General features: G+C 41.9%; 1 protein-coding gene across 1 annotated transcript in view; it reads right to left on the bottom strand.

Annotated features, from left to right (window-relative positions):
- The window catches only part of LOC126095504 (dipeptidase 1-like), a gene marked incomplete at its 5' end in the record, with an annotated part of 103,177 nt that overhangs the window by 71,825 nt on the left and 10,465 nt on the right, over nt 1-20,887 (bottom strand). The window contains 2 exons of the mRNA XM_049910291.1: nt 4,612-4,744; nt 13,175-13,331. Coding sequence (XP_049766248.1) covers nt 4,612-4,744; nt 13,175-13,331 — 290 coding nt within the window. The remainder of the gene's footprint in view (nt 1-4,611; nt 4,745-13,174; nt 13,332-20,887) is intronic.

Below are 20,887 nucleotides of genomic sequence, written 5' to 3'. Positions count from 1 at the left end.
GACAATTATAACCATAACACGAATGAAAATCCTGTTATATCAAGTTCCTTAAAGAGAGAGAGAGAGAGAGAGAGAGAGAGAGAGAGAAACCTTTTGTGTAAAGTCGCCCCATGACAACATACACTTAGCGAGATATTCGGCAGTAATACCTCGTAATGAGTAGTTTTACCCACGTCTGGATATTCTAAATGGAAAGAAAACAGAAATCTGAAGTACTGAGACACTTTTCATAGCTTTATTCACTTGTCGGAAAACATTACACTAATAAATGGTGTACGGTAAGTCATTCCACGTCAATTTTTTATGGAGTAAACTGAAATAAATATTTCTGATGTGTCCTAAGCACGACCTTCTCAGCTTCTATGGCCCCTCTAGAGCACTGTGAGGCGCCACCACACCGTAATTTCACTTTAATAAATATTCGTTATTTGCGGATGTGATTGCAATTGTTCTTTGAACTTCTGAAATTCCCTTCTTAATACCTTAGGTACATCAAGTAATCCCACAATATTGTGGTAATTGATTTCGGAGATTTTTAACATCAACCAATACAAATGTGTTTATTGCACCACCTGTCATCTTCACGAAATTAACTCGCCTCTCATCACTACATGCACTTTGTCTATTTGTCCATTAATGTTCATGGTTTTCTTCTTCACGTCCAATGTGCAGCAGAGGCAGCTGGCTTTAATTTGCATCTGACAGTTTGGGTAAAGTTACCCATAACCAAGCGGAAGTCGTACACCGTAGGTTGTTATCGGCTTGCTAGTAGCATGCCTAAAAAAAAAATTAAAAAAAAGTTTCGCCTGCACTCACCAACTCCTGCTGATAAAGTTACAGCCTCTTGAGGCCTTATTAAAGTGCACGCCACACAAAAAATAACTAGAATATAATTATGACATAGCAACGTGAAATACATACAGGTATTCACGTCCACTAAACTGCACTTGTCATCTAGCAGAACGATGTTGGAACAACAGTCATGATTTCCCTACCACTAAATTGTACTATTTGTTATCTAAGCAACAATTTTACTCCGAATTTCACAAACCAGTCACATGCCGCTCATGATAGAATTTAGCAGGACGCGTTCATAGTAATCCAGGTTGTGTTAAGTGTCTGTGGTTGACGGTAGTTAAAGAAAATATTCCATCAGTATACGAAGCTCTATGTGATGAAGTTTTGCTGACAAGATGCTCCGGTGCCAATAGGCTAAATGACAAGAGCTTTAGCGTGATCGTTTGGAAACTGGTGTCGGAGCATATTCACTGTCAGGCAAAAACAGTTAAACTAGCAGCTTATACAGCTGTAGGTATATTCAGAGAAGATTATTCATCTATTCGGAAGACCATGAGCATGCTAGGAATCGTTGTACGGACGAACAGCAAAAACTTCGTAGAGTTACTTGACTGGAAATGCGTGGCCATCGCGGAGCAAAAAATGTTCGTTTGTTAAAAGATCCCGAAAATTCAAATTAGACTATGTTTCAGGAAAAAGGATGCCTCTATGGTCCTGGGATCTCAGATTTACCATAAGTTTTGTGTTATATCCTAACCAGTAATGCCAACCGAGCCCGCTGCCAAAAGGTTGGCAGCATCAAAGTCTGGACGCCGTCCGCATAAGCAGCGCCAGCGATACAGGAAATCGCCGCAAGTCTGCGCGCGCCACCGCTGGCTTCTGGCTTCTTAAGCGCTGGAGTCGCGAGCGCTAGGACAGTTCTGTATACGCCGCTCAGTTGTATACTCGCCACCGATTTGTGTACTTGCTAGTCAGTTGTGTGTTCATCGCAGCAGAGTTGTTGTTTGTCGTCAGCCGATGCTGACCTAGCCGCTCCGACTCGAACTAGACAGATTTCTGTAGACACGGAGTTCACTACTGTGTTTCTGTATCTTCGTTAATAAAGATAAGTACCGACTTTTATTTAATCAGAGTGTTTGGGTTTTCATCTTTCTGTTCACTGTTCCAGCGGACCGGTCGGCCCGCTATTAAAAGTGTGGCGGTGACTTCGTAAGCCGTTTCTACAGCGAAGTGTTTGTTGCTACGAACGCCGCCACAAAATTTTGAAACACCATTTTCTTTGTTACTCCAAACTTTAAACTCGTTTTTCTCGGAATAACATTTTTCAGCGCCGAAGCGCTCTGGAGCCTCGACAAATTAACGGGTTCATTAGAATTTTGTTAAAATCCAAGATAACTTAATTTAGGAGGCTTGGCGAGATTGTTTTATTATTCGAAAGAAACTGACATGTTTTTCAAGTAGCAGCCATTTTTGAGGTATTTTTCGAAACCTCATCATGGTGGCTACTCATATTCATTGTAATTCTAAAATTTTATTTTCTTATATCTTTCAGAAATGGTCACAAGTCTGTACAATGCCTATCGCAAACCAGGACGCACATGAGGCGCTTACTTTGACAAGGGCTGTAACCTCCATTGTTAATTTGTTATGAGGTAAAAAAGCTTCTTTCATGCAAAAATGTGTGTATAATAAAGTGATTGAACCAGCGTTTTAATAAATACAATTCCTGTACTAAAAATTCCGAACATCACCCATTTTTGTGCCTCTCGATCAGAACCTCCTCTTACATCCTTAATACGGAAACTAACAAAACTTGAAACTTTTGTTTGTTTCTATCAATCGATATCTGGAGTGTAACTCTATGTATTGTACAAAAGGGTAATACTTATATCCACTGCAATATGATTTCGCTGACCTAAGATCATCTTGAAAGGTTCAGCGTGGACCCATTTAGCAAAGTTGTTATCTTTCTGCAAAGTAGGGAACTTCGGGGTTGTATTTATGTAGGCTTGAGTGCACATTGTACATTTACCATGTAGTAACTGCCAAAGGAACTGACGAAGTTGTATCTTTTTGTTGGACTAAATTCAACAATATAATAGAGGGAAAGACGTGCAGCGTCTAATGTTGTTAGGTGGCGCATTTTCTGGATAAAAATCATACAAATGTCTGTTTTCTGTTTAATATGGTTGATAAAGATATATTGAAATCTATAACCCTCTATTTCTATGAAACTGCATTCTCCCCTTCGAGGCTGTAAAACGGTTCATCAGGAAGACTGAATATACACAAGGGGAAAAAGGTGTGAGATAACTGGAAAAAAAAGAAGTGTGTCTCGACGTTTTTTCTAATTATTGCTAGTTATAAGAAAATTTTTATTCTCTATAAAATTTATATGGTCATCAACGTTATTAGTGTAACATAATTCCATATGCACATATGTGTTGACAGCATTTACATACTGATCACCTCTAGAGAGCTTTGAAAGTATGAGTTTGCTTTTTTCTGTAATTACTTTCCACTTTCGTAAACAACTGTGTATACGTCATTTCTCTGCATATTAATAATAGTACACTACCCCATACATAGAAATTTTTTGGACTTTATAAAACTATTGGTACAAAAAGCTGTTATGAATGCAAGTCCTTATCTATTTAATACAACGCACACATCAAAAAACAGTAAACCATCCAGAACAGGAGGAGAAAATGAAACGATGTGAAACTTAACGAGATGAGGGGTGTGTGTTATGTTGTTTCATTGATTACAAAATCTAATCAAATTTACAGAGAGCCTGGTCGTTTAAGCCCACTTATTGGTATGATGCTCCATCATCTCTGGTTTATATGTATACACTGATCAGTTGGAAGTGTGTCACAAAGCCATTGTTAACTCTTCTGAGGCACTCTGACTCACAACTGTTTTATTTAGTCAAACCCTTGTTCTATCACGGACAGATATGAGCATCTTACTAGACAAGCGAGTACCTCTGTATCATGCAGCCAGTTAGTAGACACATATGCCATGTATTGAAGGGCATTGTCCTATTGACAAATGGGACTACAACACTATCGCATGAGAGGTAACACAAGCATACCTAGAATTGCCTTGAAGTGTCGTTGTGTCATCATTGTTCCTCAGTCACTACCAGCCGTCACCTGAAGTCATGGACTGCTACCAACAACCTGACGGAAGAGGTAACACCACCGTGCCTTTCCAAAACATTCGATGAATAGGACCGCTCCCGAGGTCACAGCCATACTGGCCGATGGTAGTTATACGGGGTAGCGCATAGCCACGATTTATCGCTGAACGCAGTGAGACGCCATTCACCAACGGTTCATGATTTCTGGTCACAGCATCAATCCAGTCACGGCCGTATGTGTTGTGGTGTCAACGTCAGCTGACGCGTGTGACGGTAGTTCCCTAGTCTACCAGATCTTACTCGTACTCTCTAACCATTGGTGCGGAATGACACAGAAAGTTGCAGGGAGTCACTTACTTTCTGTCGGATGAAAGAAGCAGACGTGAAAGGGTTACTATGTGCTTGTACCCAATACATCGCTTCTCTTCGTATAATAATACTACACAACCCCATACCTGCACTTTATAAGGATATTGGTATATATAGCTTAGTTGCAAGTCTTTATCGCTCTAATATGTGAAAGTTCACTAATATCTAATCCACTTCTGAAAGTATCCAGATGATCTGGCTCAAGTTTTGAGGTACTGTTTCATGCCACGGCGAAAAGCATTTGCTATATTATTTATGGTTAAACGAAAGAGCCTTGTGTGACTTCAGAAGGCACCTACCTTGAGCTGTAGTGACTAGCGCCAACTCCCGGGGGTACCTCTCGACGAGGCGGCGGATGACGTCGACCTGTTCCAGCGCGAGCGTCACAGCGTCCAAGTGCTGCGCCGAGCACGGCACGTACGCCGACCAGAACTGTAACACGCCCAGCCGGTGCCAACAGCCTGTCACTGCAAACTACAATTCATCTTCGACTGAATTAGCTTCTCTTATGTAATCAAATGAACACATTACTACTGCGGCATAGCAAACGTGACATGCCATCTAGCTCTCTAACTCCTTTGATTTCTTAATAAGATTATTTTATGAATTTTGTCGTATGAGATCTGTCTGTTCCGTTGAAGTGATGGGTGATACAAAATCACTATTGCGACGTGTTTGACACCTGGCAATAAATTTGTAGTAGAACTAGCTTGTGAGCAAGGCAACTGCTGGTTCAATATGGTTTTGAACTTTATGTTGAAAGTTAAATGTATCAGGGGTAAGATTTGCTGGTGACTTTACTACCTCTTTTGAAAGTAAGCAACATGTGTTGTACCAGCGAGCACTCGATATGTACTGGGAATAACCGGAATAAAGACGAAGAGTAAATGCACCAAATAAGCTACAAATGTAGCATCAAAACTATGGACCACGTAGGTTACAAAGTAAAGGAATTCTGCTACCTTGGAAGTAAAATAACCTATGATGAACAAACTAAGGGGACAAAATAGACAATAACAGGCAAAGAGGGCATTCCTTGGCAAAAGAAACCTACTTACATCAAACATAGTCCTTCATTCGAGGAAAAGTTTTTCTGAGTACGTTCGTGTAGGTGTTATGGTAACTTAAGTGTTATCGTAACATCTACTATAAATAACCCAGAGTGACGACAGTCAAATGAACACCTTTCCCTCACATATCACATAGTAAATACTAGTTCATGCTCAAAATTAATTCCTCCGAATTTTTCATGTGAAATTTGTTAAAGCTTTTTAAATGAAACAAACTTCAATAGCATTCTACAACTTTTTTCTTGATCTGAACATTCTTCTTCGTCAGTATAGACAGCTCGGCGACGAATACATTTCTCCCAACGAAATACCGTCACTATAGAATGTTCGGCAGTGTTGACGGAGCCACAACTTCACCTGCACCGGCACCGCTTCATCACTATCAAGGTGGTGTCCTCGAAGGTGTTCTTTCAGTTTTGGAATCAGATGAAAATCGGCTGGGATGAAGTCGTGACTGTACGGAAGATTCGAAACTCGACTGCAGCGAGCTGTCTCTCATCGCTACGTTACACACTGCATTTAGGAGTCATCTCTGGGTCGTCTATTGGCAGAGTGCTACAGATATGTAAACATAAGGAATAAAGATGTAGAATGTTAAAACATTTGTTTTATTTAAAAATATTTAGGGGTTTTGACATAATAAACTCTGAAGAATTATTGTTCAGCACGCCATCGTAAAATATCGTTGTCATGTGTTTCACATCATGATGGAGAGTTAGGATGCGACAAACATTTAAGTGAAATGGCGTAAATAGAACTATTCAGTTCAAACATATCCTGAATACATGATACGTGGCTCATGAAACTGGTCAGCGAGTAAATTAACAGCAATTCAAGTGTAAAACGTTTAAAAATGTCTTATTCTGATTATTCGACAGCTGCAAAACTCGATCTACTGAAACCGTTTATATTTACATAGTCAAATGATTAGATTTGAATGAGTCACATAATACTAGGTTACATGTAGTGATTCTCCTTGTGATCGTGCAAGAGGACATACAACAGTACTTTACAGGAGGATGAATAAGTTATCGTTTGCATATGAAGCACATAAACCGACTACGTTTTACAGGTATTACATGGCTACGAATTTCGACCGCTACGGTCGCAGGTTCCAATCCTGCCTCGGGCATGGATGTGTGTGATATCCTTAGGTTAGTTAGGTTTAAGTAGTTCTAAGTTCTAGGGGACTGGTGACCATACTAGTTAAGTCCCATAGTGCTCAGAGCCATTTGAACCATTTTTTGCTACGAATTTACACGATAACGAGATAAAAGTGAAACTTTAGGATATAGAAAATAACGTCTAACCAGAGTATGTGAGCACACTGAGTTCCGTTATAGCAGTACATTCAACCTCTCATCTCCAATAGTGTTGTTAGTTAATTCACGAAACTAACCGCCCATAAAGTATAATAAACAGTATATAAATGAACGGGGATCATTTCTGATAATTATGAAAAGCTAAGCACAGCTGCTCACATGTAGGTAAGTATAAATTCCACCCATTTCGTGAATGTCCACAAAATTAATATTTATTATGCACTTACCAATATTATCTTATGTCATTATTTAATAAGGTACTAGTAAAACGCATTTCATCACAAATGTCAGGAGACACGTTCATCTTTTTGTTAAAGATGCCTGTTCAGACTTGATATTTTTAAGACCATCTTTCCCTCGTGTTTCCTACATCATTTTTTCCTGAGAACTTGTTTACAATGATTGGAAGTCGATCTTCTCTGGATATTTCAGATGTTGAATCAATTCCTCCCTACATTCTTCCATTTTGACATTTAAGTTAAAGATTCCTATTTCTTCTCCTATATTCTCATTTCATATAAGATCGCTGCTGGAGTAACCTCTGATGAAAAAAATCTAATTTTAGTCGGTAATATGATGTTTTTGTCTTTATTTTTTTCAGTTCAAGTTTCAGTTCCATTTATTAAGACAGCCAGAGTGTTTTTTAACACTTTAAATTTGTGTCTTCCCTTGTTCTGTTCTTTAAAATGTTATTTATAATTGCAAGTAAGTACTGAAATTTATTGATTTTAGTTTGTGCATCAGTATCGCTATTAAATTTTATTTCGCACATTACATAAATCTGGGCAACGACCTTGCCGCAGTGGATACACCGTTTCCCGCGAGATCACCGAAGTTAAGCGCTGTCGGGCGTGGTCGGGACTTGGATGGTTGACCATCCAGGCCGCCAAGCGCTGTTGCCATTTTTCTGGCTGCACTCAGCCTCGTGATGCCAATTGAGGAGCTAATCGACGGAATAGTAGCTGGCTTCGGTCAAGAACACCATCATAACGAGCGGGAGAGCGGTGTTCTGGCCCCACGCCCCTCCTATCCGCATCCTCCGCTGAGGATAACACGGCGGTCGGATGGCCCCGGTAGGCTACTCGTGGCCTGAAGACGGAGTGTACATGAAATAAATCTGAAGACTTGTTCCAGTGCCTTGTCTTCCATAACAATTTTTGATCGGACTAGGTGTTTCCATAGTGAACCAGAACTTAAATTATGGTGGAGGAAATTTTCAGATTATAGCACTGAATTCCTATCTGGTATCGAGCGCCGCGGTTTTGGAATCCGTACCAGACGGCATGGACCTCGTTTACTACTAGAGGTCTCTGCAGCCGTCGTGCCGTAAGCCGTGGCTGCGCTCGCGTATAATGTGGGGTCGCCACGGTGGAGCACGTGGTCCCAACTGCCAATAGCGACGTACCCTATCATGTATTCAAGCGCCTGCCCCTCGCTCAGTGAGACCGTCTGATATTTGCGTGAGTCAATCGACATCTCGCATACAGATAGCGTCTTTACTTTGCTTGTTTCCGTGTACGAGTGGACGTTGTTGATTCGTGAGGTTTTCGCTTGAAACCCGTTGCTTCTTGCATGTTGTTGTTCGTAGGGTCTTGATCGGTCGTCAGTCGTTGTTCGTGTCCGCCCTTTCCCGTTTGTCTGTTATGTTTGTTTACGGGCCGCTCCCGTTCGGTCCCGCCGCGCTTTCGTTCTCGGCAACCCTGGGACCGTTCCGGTAGCGGTTACAACATCCTAGTTCATATTATCTACACACAGAAGATTCTAAGTTTGAATTCTCATTTTCTGTACGAAGTCTGCATCATCTTCATATGACATATCATTGAGAATTACGGCCTTTACCAGTTGTATGTCTTCATATGCTTCATTCTTCCATTTTCTTATGAGATCGTCAAAATGTACGTTAAAGGGTATTGGTGACAAGCTATATCCTTACGTGAGTCTTAATTTATTCTTATACCTTCTATTTTGCAACTGAGTTTGTTTATGATTATGTTGGAAATTTCATATAAGTGTTTGTCGGTATAAGATGCAATGGGTATCCTCTGTTTCCCATTAGCAGTAAGCCCACAATTCTTTCAAGAATCGATCTCCTGTTTAAGAAACACCTTTAAATTTCTGGTTACGTTACAAAAGAATGTCTTACTCTGTAAAATATTGCAGATATGGTACACAAAAGGTTTGAAATTGTACGTAACGCTTGTTGAAAATAGTTAAGTGCTCTCATTATCAAGCATCGGATGAGTATAGTCTGGGTGGTTGTATTTTAAACAAAAGCTAATTTTTCACCCATTCGAATATTTATCTCGTGAACTATAAGTTATGCAAATATGTGGTTTTGCAGGTAGATTTAGTGGTGTACGAGGGTGAGTCAATTGAAAAACTTAAATTTGTAATAACAAATCGAAATATCGCGCCGTCATCCTGTAAGCTGGTAAGCGTGCTACAAACGCGCGCAGAATGGCCTGTAGGTGGCAACACAGTGCAGATGCACACATACCGTCGCAGTATCAGTATAAAGATGGCCAGCCCACTTGCGACTTGCATCACGGAAAAACAGCGTTCTGTTATTCGGTTTTTGCGTAGTGAAGGTGTGGAACCTATTGAAATTCATCGATGAGTGAAGGTTCAGTACGGTGATGCGTGTTTGTCACAGCAGCAAGTCTAGGAATGGAGCAGGAAGTTCGCAAATGGTGTGACTTTAGTGGAAGATGCTCCTCGTCCAGGTCAGGCACACCGAGTTGTGACTCCATAGAACACTGCAGCAGTAGAAGCCATAGTGAAGGAATACCGCCAACTGACACTGAATGACATTGCAGCATGTTTACGGATTAGTCGTGGGTCAGCACACCCCATTGTGCATGATGTGCTCCAGTTTCACAAAGTGTCTGCAAGATGAGTGCCACGGCAGCTGAGTCCTGAAATGAGAGAACGACTTGTTGATGCTTGTGAAGAACTTCTTCAGCGCTTTGAACGAGAAGGTGATGGCTTCCTTGCAAGAATCGTTACTGAGGACGAAACCTGGGATCACTTCCACCAACTGGAAACGAAGAGTCTTCCTCATCCACAATACTCAATAGACCTGCCCCCCAAGTGATTTCCATGTGTTTTGACCACTCAGAGACGCAATGGGAGGAAAGAAGTTCCCTTCTGATGAAGAGGTACGCCACGCGGTGCATGAGTGGTTGCGCGGACTAGTTGCGCGGACTACCAAAAGATTTTTTTCTAAAGGAGTTTATGCGCTTTGTAAGCGCTGGAGGTCTTGCATTGAGCGATGAGGAGATTATGTTGAATAGTGATACGGCTTTGTACCACTTCTCTACAACAAATAATATTTTAAAAAATATTTATGGTTTTCATTTGACTTACCCTCGTATGTGGATACCGCCTGCAAAATGTGTTGCGAATATAGTAGCAAAAAATTACTACATTAAATCGGTATGACTGATGCAGCAATTTTACTGTACGAACAGCGAATGTTTAGTATGCGATAACAATTTTTGCTGTTATCATTTTGTGCGGGGGGGGGGGGGGGGTAGGGGGGGGGGATTGGTGGGTCCGCATAAAAAATTTCGTAAAGGCTTACAATTATATATAAAGTTTGTAGCAAGTCGTTGAGTGTTCTTATTCTCAAGTACTGACAACACAAAATCCTACGGTCTTATTGTATTAAACCTTTAACATTCGAAGAATGGATTGGTCTTCCCGTTACCCACAACATAAATCTCATCGTGCACATATGGGAAATGTTGGAGAAACGTACTGCAGCACGTCGATGTAGTATTGACGATGTTCTCTGAATGGTAAATTTCGACTAGGAGCGAAATGTATCCACATCTACATCTGCGTCATTACTCTGCTATTCAGAATAAATTGCCTGGCAGAGGGTTACATGAACAATCCTCAAGCTGTCTCTCTACCGTTCTAGTCTGTAACTGCACGCGGAAGAAACGAGCACTGAAATTTTTCAGTGCGAGCACTGACTTCAATTAAGTGTCTGGTAGAGCTTCATCGCGCCGTCTATTTCTCTGACGTTCCACACTGCAACATCACACAGGAAAAACTCTCAGTGCAAGCTCTGTTATATTTTATTATGGTGGTCATACACTCCTGGAAATTGAAATAAGAACACCGTGAATTCATTGTCCCAGGAAGGGGAAACTTTATTGACACATTCCTGGGGTCAGATACATCACATGATCACACTGACAGAACCACAGGCACATAGACACAGGCAACAGAGCATGCACAATGTCGGCACTAGTACAGTGTATATCCACCTTTCGCAGCAATGCAGGCTGCTATTCTCCCATGGAGACGATCGTAGAAATGCTGGATGTAGTCCTGTGGAACGGCTTGCCATGCCATTTCCACCTGGCGCCTCAGTTGGACCAGCGTTCGTGCTGGACGTGCAGACCGCGTGAGACGACGCTTCATCCAGTCCCAAACATGCTCAATGGGGGACAGATCCGGAGATCTTGCTGGCCAGGGTAGTTGACTTACACCTTCTAGAGCACGTTGGGTGGCACGGGATACATGCGGACGTGCATTGTCCTGTTGGAACAGCAAGTTCCCTTGCCGGTCTAGGAATGGTAGAACGATGGGTTCGATGACGGTTTGGATGTACCGTGCACTATTCAATGTCCCCTCGACGATCACCAGTGGTGTACGGCCAGTGTAGGAGATCGCTCCCCACACCATGATGCCGGGTGTTGGCCCTGTGTGCCTCGGTCGTATGCAGTCCTGATTGTGGCGCTCACCTGCACAGCGCCAAACACGCATACGACCATCATTGGCACCAAGGCAGAAGCGACTCTCATCGCTGAAGACGACACGTCTCCATTCGTCCCTCCATTCACGCCTGTCGCGACACCACTGGAGGCGGGCTGCACGATGTTGGGGCGTGAGCGGAAGACGGCCTAACGGTGTGCGGGACCGTAGCCCAGCTTCATGGAGACGGTTGCGAATGGTCCTCGCCGATACCCCAGGAGCAACAGTGTCCCTAATTTGCTGGGAAGTGGCGGTGCGGTCCCGTACGGCACTGCGTAGGATCCTACGGTCTTTGCGTGCATCCGTGCGTCGCTGCGGTCCGGTCCCAGGTCGACGGGCACGTGCACCTTCCACCGACCACTGGCGACAACATCGATGTACTGTGGAGACCTCACGCCCCACGTGTTGAGCAATTCGGCGGTACGTCCACCCGGCCTTCCGCATGCCCACTATACGCCCTCGCTCAAAGTCCGTCAACTGCACATACGGTTCACGTCCACGCTGTGGCGGCATGCTACCAGTGTTAAAGACTGCGATGGAGCTCCGTATGCCACGGCAAACTGGCTGACACTGACGGCGGCGGTGCACAAATGCTGCGCAGCTAGCGCCATTCGACGGCCAACACCGCGGTTTCTGGTGTGTCCGCTGTGCCGTGCGTGTGATCATTGCTTGTACAGCCCTCTCGCAGTGTCCGGAGCAAGTATGGTGGGTCTGACACACCGGTGTCAATGTGTTCTTTTTTCCATTTCCAGGAGTGTATTTCGCTATGTACGTGAGCGCCAACAAAATGTTTTCGCTTTTGGAGGAGAATAATGATGATTGAAATTCCATGAGGCGATCCTACCGCAACGAATATGATACGATTCTAACACCAATTCGCGTATCATACCCATGGCATTCTCCGTCCTGTACTTCGCGATAATAAAAAACGATCTGCTCTTCGTTGAACTTTTTCGATGTCTACCGTCCATCCTTTTTGATGTCGCTCCCACATCACGTATCAGTCCTCTAGAAGAGGACGTACGGATACAGGGTAGACAATGTCTGTAGAACATCTGTTGTACTTTGCAGTGTGCTTATAACAATTCCTTGGGGAAAACTATATATTACTTATCTTTTACCTGATGACTTGGGCAATTACTATGAACTGTGACCTTTCTACAAGGAAATCATGAACCCAGTCGCATAACTGAGATGACACTCCTTAGGAATGCCATTTGATAAGAAGTCGCTTGTGAGGAACGGCGTCAAATCGTTCCGCAAATTTAAGAATGTGGAATCACAGTGAAATCCCTTGTCGATAGCAGTTATTACTTCTTGTGAATAAAGAGCTAACGATATTTTTCGATTCAGTGTTGGCTGTTTGTCAATAAATTGTTTTATTCATGGTAATTCATAATGTTCGAACAGAACATAGATTCCTAAATTCTGCAACAAATTTTGCTAATGGAGGAGTGTACGCTATTTTTCTTCATGAGAAATCATCGTCTCCCCATTGTAGACATTCTCTTCATCATTAGCAATAGCGGCACATAGAAGATTCCTTAGACCTTATAACTTTCACCATCAACAGCTCACAAAGAAGACGCCAATATATTCACCTAACACCAGGCCATACGTCACACGAGTACACTATCTTTGCAGAGACAGGTAGACACTGTGCTTGTCAAAATAAATCAGTACGTGATGAGTGTGCGTCTTACCTGGGCTGCCACCATGCCCTGCCTGAGTCTCGGTAGGTCGGTGTGGGACCAGGAGCTGCGCGACCAGGGCGACACGTTGCGGAGGTCCTCCGAGAAGGGGAAATCCCGCAGCTGGTTCTTCAGGAACTTGCGGATGTTCCAGGGCAGGTCGTTGTGGCTGCACAGAAAATTATCCGTAACGAAGATACGTGGGCTATTCTGTTACAAGTGGTAGTCACAAAGTTGAAGAGTTGGCTGAATATTCAGTATGTACACATTTAGCACACTTTCGTGGTGCTACTAGCACGTCTGCCTTCAGCGAGAAACTTATGTAAGACTCTCGGGCTGCGCTACAAGCTGTGGGTAGCTGATATCTTGGTTATTCTCCTACTTGTTTAGGAAAGGACTTCAGCTTAACTCTCTTAAAAATGGGTGGGCATCGAGATTAGTGACGATACTAACTTATCGCTACAGACAAGTAACTTTACGTGTATGACAAGCACGTGGGTCTATGTTGCGGAGTTCAGTATCTTTTCTGATCATCCTAATTACTTGTTCTACTCTCTGGACGTATTATGGTGGCGGTATTCCATTTAATTGGATTTCTCGGGTTGCCCAGGTGATTCGACACGTGATATCAATTGCTTGTTTCCGTATTGTTTCACTGTGGCCTCTTATGCTCTTTCTCAACGAGCGGTTCAATGCTATTTATAACTGTAATTAATGTATAAATTCGCGAGGCGTGCACTTTCAGTAACACATGTGTAACTTTAGGTTTTTGCCACGTGTATGCCTACATTGTCGGCGATTGGATGCATGATTGTTTTTGCTGTTTATATCTCAATATGCATTTATTCGAAATCGTCGTTACTAATTTCCCACACCGTACGTGTAATCCTCCGCAGTTACAAAACCAGAATCCTCCGCAATTTTCTGACTACCTTTTGTTTTTCCACAATCTCGTCTTTTTTGTAACAAATCGAGCTACGTTATGTCCACACCCAGATAAATAAATCCGTTTTATTTCACTATGTGAAGTCTTGAAGATGAAAATGGAAATCAGCGGCTGCGTGCGCCGTGGCTGCTGCACGCGCCACACATACCATCTGATCTGCTTAGACGAGGCATATGGGCTGCTTGCCTGACTGACGCTGAGCGCGTGAAGTCACAGCCCGGCACGTGCACAAGCTACTTTGTATCCATTGCGAGTATAGATAGGAGGAGTGGAGGGGTCCTGCCTTCCAAATTTATGAGTTGGCAACAACAAACAATCTTTTTTTCTCATCACTTATCTGTCTCCATGTCGTCCTGTGCCAACCTCTTCACCTCAGAGTAGCACATACATCCGACGTCTTCAGGTATCTTCCATATTACTATTACCAAAACGTTTAAAAATATTCGTCAGAATTACTTCAGATTTTTACATGATAACATGATGCTCTAATAAACATACGGGCAGACATAAGCTTCATATTTTTTAATATATATATATATATATATATATATATATATATATATATATATATATATATATATATATATATACCGGGTGATCAAAAAGTCAGTATAAATTTGAAAACTGAATAAATCACTGAATATTACAGATAGAGAGGTACAAATTGACTCACATGCTTGGAATGACATGGGGTTTTATTACAACCAAAAAAAAATACAAACGTTCAAAAAATGTCCGAAAAATGGCACTTCATCTGATCAGAATAGCAATAATTAGCATAACAAAGTAAGACAAAGAAAAGATGATGTTCTTTACAGGAAATGCTCAATATGTCCACCATCATTCCTCAACAATAGCGTAGTCGAGGAATAATGTTATGAACAGCACTGTAAAGCATCTCCGGAGTTAAGGTGAGGCATTGGCGTCGGATGTTGTCTTTCAGCATCCCTAGAGATGTCGGTCGATCACGATACACTTGCGACTTCAGGTAACCCCAAAGCCAGACTGAGGTCTGGGGACCTGGGAGGCCAAGCATGACGAAAGTGGTGGCTGAGCACACGAGCATTACCAAACGACGCGCGCAAGAGATCTTTCACGCGTCCAGCAATATGGGGTGGAGCGCCATCCTGCATAAACATGGTACGTTCCAGCAGGTGTTTATCAGCCAGGCTGGGGATGATGCGATTCTGTAACATATCGGCTTACCTCTCACCCGTCACGGTAGCAGTTACTTACGTTTTGATGTCCAGACCCATCTGTCGGACATTTTGCGAACTTTTTTTTGTTCTAATAAAACCCCATGTCATTCCAAGCATGTATGTCAATTTTTACCTCTCTATCTACATTATTCTGTGGTGTATTAAGTTTTCAAAGTTATACTGACTTTTTGATCACCTGGTATATTCATGAAACATAGTGAATGAATGTGGTCACATTATAGGTGAATATTTATTTTAATTGATGCTTATAAGATATATTCATCATGAAAACAAAACTCCACTCAGCATCAGAAACATTTTTGGAGAGGGTTCCGTAAAGCCAGACCCGTGTAGGTGCAACATTTCTTTTAAAGGACAGATCGAAAATAGTTCAGCAAGTCACTCTTTCTAGCCAACGAGAAGGCCTATGGTAGTCAGCAAAAATGAATTTGTGGGAAATACTTAAAGACTCTTATGTACTTCTAAATTTGTTGGATTCAATTCAATTACTGTACCATAACACTAAAAGTAGTGGATACACAGGGTGTTGCAAAACTATGTCGACAAACGTCGAGGGGTTGTAGAGAAAGTGGTGAGAAACCAACTGTGGATAGGATCCTGTGTTCAGAAAAGCAATCCAACGACGCTATAGAGCGTTTAAATCATAGGCGCCAATGCGTGCCTCCAGGTCACACCTTTGGCAGCAAACGTGACCTTGTAGGCTGATGGACCGTAGGCACAACGCCTCACAACGTCGTTTATGATACAGTGATCGTAAGTGACTTCCACGATTGCCAGTGGGGAAGTGGAGAGAATGGTGCATAGATAAACATTGTCTCCTACGAATGCGATGCTGTCTTACCTTGGGGGATGATGGTTTTGGACACACTGTTCCCTTCTACCGTTTATTTTTCTACTGCACACGAAAACCACTTGCAATTTTAGACTGTTAACTGATTGATGGACTTGTTATGCTGGAACTGTGAACGGTTGAAAGCAAATGACAACTACAACTGTGTATGTGTGTTACAGCAATGGTGAGCTGATGATGGTAACATCTTGGGTAATATATTTCAGAGGCAAAATTGCCCCCATTCGGATATCGGGAAAAGCGTAATCACAAGGATTTTTTCACCTGGAAAAACAAAAATGGAGTTCTACGGATCGGAAAGTGGAGGGGTAAATCCCTCAGGCCGTTAGGTAGGATAGTGATTTAAAAAGGGCAATGAATAGTTTGAAGTTATAATGGGACATTGTGAAGTGTGGTGGTAGTAAGAAGAGGACTTCTTGTCAGGTGAGTACATGGTTATAAATTAATGGTAATACATGATTTGCCCTTATAGAAGAAAATATGAATGCAGATAAACATCTACAAACAGAATAGTGAACTCATTACCGTAGCCGAGATAAGCACGAAGCAAATACCCACCAAAGTCGTACAAGTTTATGTGTCAACTAACTACCTCCGCAGATGATGAAAAGATTGAAAGAATATTTGATGAGACAGAATTACGTCGTTAGTCATCTGATACGAACATTTGTGATGGGAGAGAGGAATTCAACAGCAGCGAAAGGAAGAGAAAGAAAAGCAGTGGGAGAACATTTACTGGGGGAAACGAATGACGCAGGAAGCCACACGGTATAATTCTGCTTAGAGCGTTATTTAATCATCGCTGATACTTAGTTTAATAATAATGAAATTGTTTTGTGAACGTGGAAGAGACGTGGAGACATAGAAAGGTTTCAAATAGACTACACAGAGATTCCGAAAACAAATTTTATGCGACAAAACATTTCCAAGTGGAGATGTAGACCCTGACAATAATTTATTTATTATTAATGAACAGTAGACTCAAATTGTAGAAATACCAGAAAGGTAGGAAAATAACGAGATGAGATCTGGACAAGTTGAAAGAACCAGAGATTGTTGGAGTCTAGAAGGGATCATTAGGCAACGACAGGCCGAAATAGGGGCAAGGATTACAGTAGAAGCCAAACAGCGAGAAAAACAAAGCTGAGTAGAAAATCTTCAACAACACACGCGATATTGAATCTAATTGACGAAAGGTGACATAATAAAAATGTAGCAAGTGAAGCACGCAAAAGGAAATACGGACGTCTAAATACAGGACTGAGAATACATCTGAAATCGAAAAGCAGAAATTGCTATAAGATAAATTCAAGGACGTAGAACCACGCATAGCTTGGAGAAATGTAGATGCAGCCTACATAAGAGGGTTTTGGGGAAAGGAGAAGCAGTCATATGAGAATGAAGAGCTCACATGGATACCAGTACTATGAAAGGTAAGGACAGATGAAACGCGGAAGGAATATACAGAAGCGCTATGTAAGGGAAGTGAACTAGAGGACAATATTATACAAAGAGAAGAGGAAACGGAAGTGGACGTAGACGTGTCGAGAGATACGATATTAAGAGAAGAATGTGACAGAGCTCATAAAGAACTAAGTCGAAAGAAAGCCCCTGGTTACATGATATTCCCTCAGAATTCCTGAAATCCTTGGCAGAGGGAGGTGCAACAAAGCACTTCCAGCTTGTGTTCAAGGTATATGAGACAGCTGAAGCGTTCTCGTAATTCAAGAAGTGAAGTAGTAATTCCGTTTACAATGAAGGAAGATGCTTACAGGCGTGATTACTGAACTACGAGTTGAATAACTTGAAAAATACTAACACAAATTATTTGCGGAAGAATTGGAAACCTGTTAGAAGCCGACCTCAGGAAAGATGAGTTTGGGTTCATGAGAAATGTAGGGAAGACGAGAGGCAATGCTTACCCTATGACTTAGATGGAAGATGGACTAAGGAAACGATAACCTATGTTCATATAATTTGTAGATTTCTTGAAGGCTTTTGACAATGTTGACTGAAATGGACTCTTTCATATTCTGAATGTCGTTGACATAAAATACTGGTAGCGAAAAAATTATTTGGAACTTGTACAATAACCATTCGGCAGTTGAGTAGATGGACATGAAAGGGAAACAGCAGCTGAGAAGGGAATGAACAGCTCTGGTGTTATTCATTCTGTACAACGAGCAAGTAGTGACAGAAATGAAAGAAAAATGTGGAGAAGGAATTAAAACTCATATAGAAGGAATTAAAACCTTTATGTTTACTGATGAACCTATAATTCTATCAGATGCAGCAAAAGACTTGGAAGCGAAGGTGAACCGAATGGATTTAGTCTTGGAAAGTGACTCTAAGATGAACGTAAATAAAAGTAATACAAGAAAAATGAATGAAAGAGTGTACAATGGTTAAAAGGGTAATTTAAAATTAGATTTCTTCTAAGTTGTGAATCAAATGATAAGGACTTACTTTTCATTTCGTGGAACTGAAGAACAAAAATAATAATACAGTCTGTCGCAGACACCGAATTGACGCATTGCTTTTAGCAGAAAGTGTGACAGATACAGTCCAAAGTTTTCGAAAACTCAATTGATATTACAGAGCCCCTTGTTTGACAAACATCTGCAATGGCTAATACGTCATGGTAGTCACACAGGGTATCGGTTATACAGCGTCCATGGACAGCACACGTATGGTAATCTCCTATCTTGTTTTTAATTACGTCACTTAAACTTGTGCTTATTGCTTGAGATGGTATTTTGTAGAAGACTAAGGGATTACAAGTTTGTTGGTGGGTATTCTTGCGTACCAGTACGACGAGCCCTTCAATGAAGCTTGTAGTGACTCTTCGACTTACCATGTAGTGGTGAATATATTAATTAGCTATTCTTACAGTGTATCCCAATAGCGAGGTAATATTTAAATAACTTCCGGGAATTCAGCCAGGTAACACTTTCAGCGACCGCCGATATTTCGGCGGGAGAACACCCCGCCATTTTCAAGGCAAACTGCAACGGACAGGCGGCGTACATGCAAATTTAATACCTCGGTTCTCGGACCGAAGCAGGAAAGATAACACACACACACACACACACACACACTGAACACTAGTGCCACCAAAGATGACCAAAGTCAGAGCTATCGATAGTGAGACTATGAATTCGCAGGTGAGGCAGCATTGACTCTGTTCCTCTGTCAACAGAGTCAATGCTGCCTCACCTGCGAATTCATAGTCTCACTATCGATAGCTCTGAGTTTGGTCATCTTTGGTGGCACTAGTGTTCAGTGTGTGTGTGTGTGTGTGTGTGTGTGTGTGTGTGTGTGTGTGTGTGTGTTATCTTTCCTGCTTCGGTCCGAGAACTGAGGTATTAAATTTGCATGTACGCCGCCTGTCCGTTGCAGTTTGCCTTGAAAATGGCGGGGTGTTCTCCCGCCGAAATATCGGCGGTCGCTGAAAGTGTTACCTGGCTGAATTCCCGGAAGTTATTTGAAAGTTGTATACGCCAGGAGAAACTCAGGTCTCACAGGTAATATTTAGTTGATATGTCATCTATTATTGGTTACTTCCATCTTGGGCTTCTCAGTAGCACTTCGTATATTTCCTCTCCTGTAAATTCTTCGCTGAGGGAATCGTTGTCCGGTTCTGTCAGCGCAGCGTCGATATCATTCATAAAAACTGATTACAGTTTCTTGTCTAAGTCTATTGCAGCACGCAACTCACGGAAATGTTGCAACACTTGGATTTTGATGTGAGCCTGCTGTTGCATTGTTTCGTTTCCTATCTTGAGTTTCTCGATTATTCTGTGTTTTATCCTTTTCGATGTTCGGATTACGTGGTAGAGCGACGTATTCTTGGTTATACTGTGAACTCTTGATCTCACTTTCAGACCATTTATTCCCCTGCGTTGACATTATCTGTGGTTTAATATGCTTTATCTATGAACAATTAGTGATTCTGGTACAAGTCTCGCAGACAGACGAAATAAATTTCCTCTGCATTTTTCTCCTACTCACAACTGTTGTAACCATATGGCTGAAGCAATCTCCATAGATTCGGTTTCACATGCCCTATCCACCAATTTAATCCGTTGCGCTATTTCCTTGTGTTAGTAGCGCAGGTCTACCATGTTTCCATTTCCCTAATCCATAATTCGTCGTCTCTGAGAAAGGTAGTATTTCATTTGCAGTATCGTTTTCTACTGAAAGACGTTTGCTTTTGTAAATAGATTCTGATATATCAAAGACAAATATTTGGAAGCTAGGTTTTACGTACTGATGTTATGTACTTGTCTTGGGATGTAAGTGTGGTCTATTCTGCTCGCTGAATAACTAGTGACGTAGAAATATTTTAATAAGTCTGAAATTGTTGCCTTCCATGTGTTAATCATGTACAAATGCTAACCATGTATTTGAGTTCCACGTAGCTGTTGCAATTTGGCTTTTGGTCTTGCTTGCTAATACCTCCCCTAAATAGGACTCGGCTCCATCTCGGTTAAACAGACATAGTTTTGGATACTATATTGCAGAAGTACGATGCGAAGTTCCTTCGGACACGCATATATCTTCGAAGGAACAGGCACTGCGCTGGCTACAGCCTTTGGTAAATAAATGAAATGTATTCGCAGTTGAGAATATGGACAACTATCATCTGTATAATGGAATGACGACAGTGAAAATTTGTGCCACACAGGGATTCGAACCCTGATTTCCCG

The sequence above is a fragment of the Schistocerca cancellata genome, chromosome 8 (genome assembly GCF_023864275.1).
Source record: "Schistocerca cancellata isolate TAMUIC-IGC-003103 chromosome 8, iqSchCanc2.1, whole genome shotgun sequence".
In the NCBI taxonomy this organism is placed as follows: Eukaryota; Metazoa; Arthropoda; class Insecta; order Orthoptera; family Acrididae; genus Schistocerca; species Schistocerca cancellata.
The sequence above is the reverse complement of the archived record's forward strand: the minus strand, read 5'-3'. Positions and strand labels throughout refer to the sequence as shown.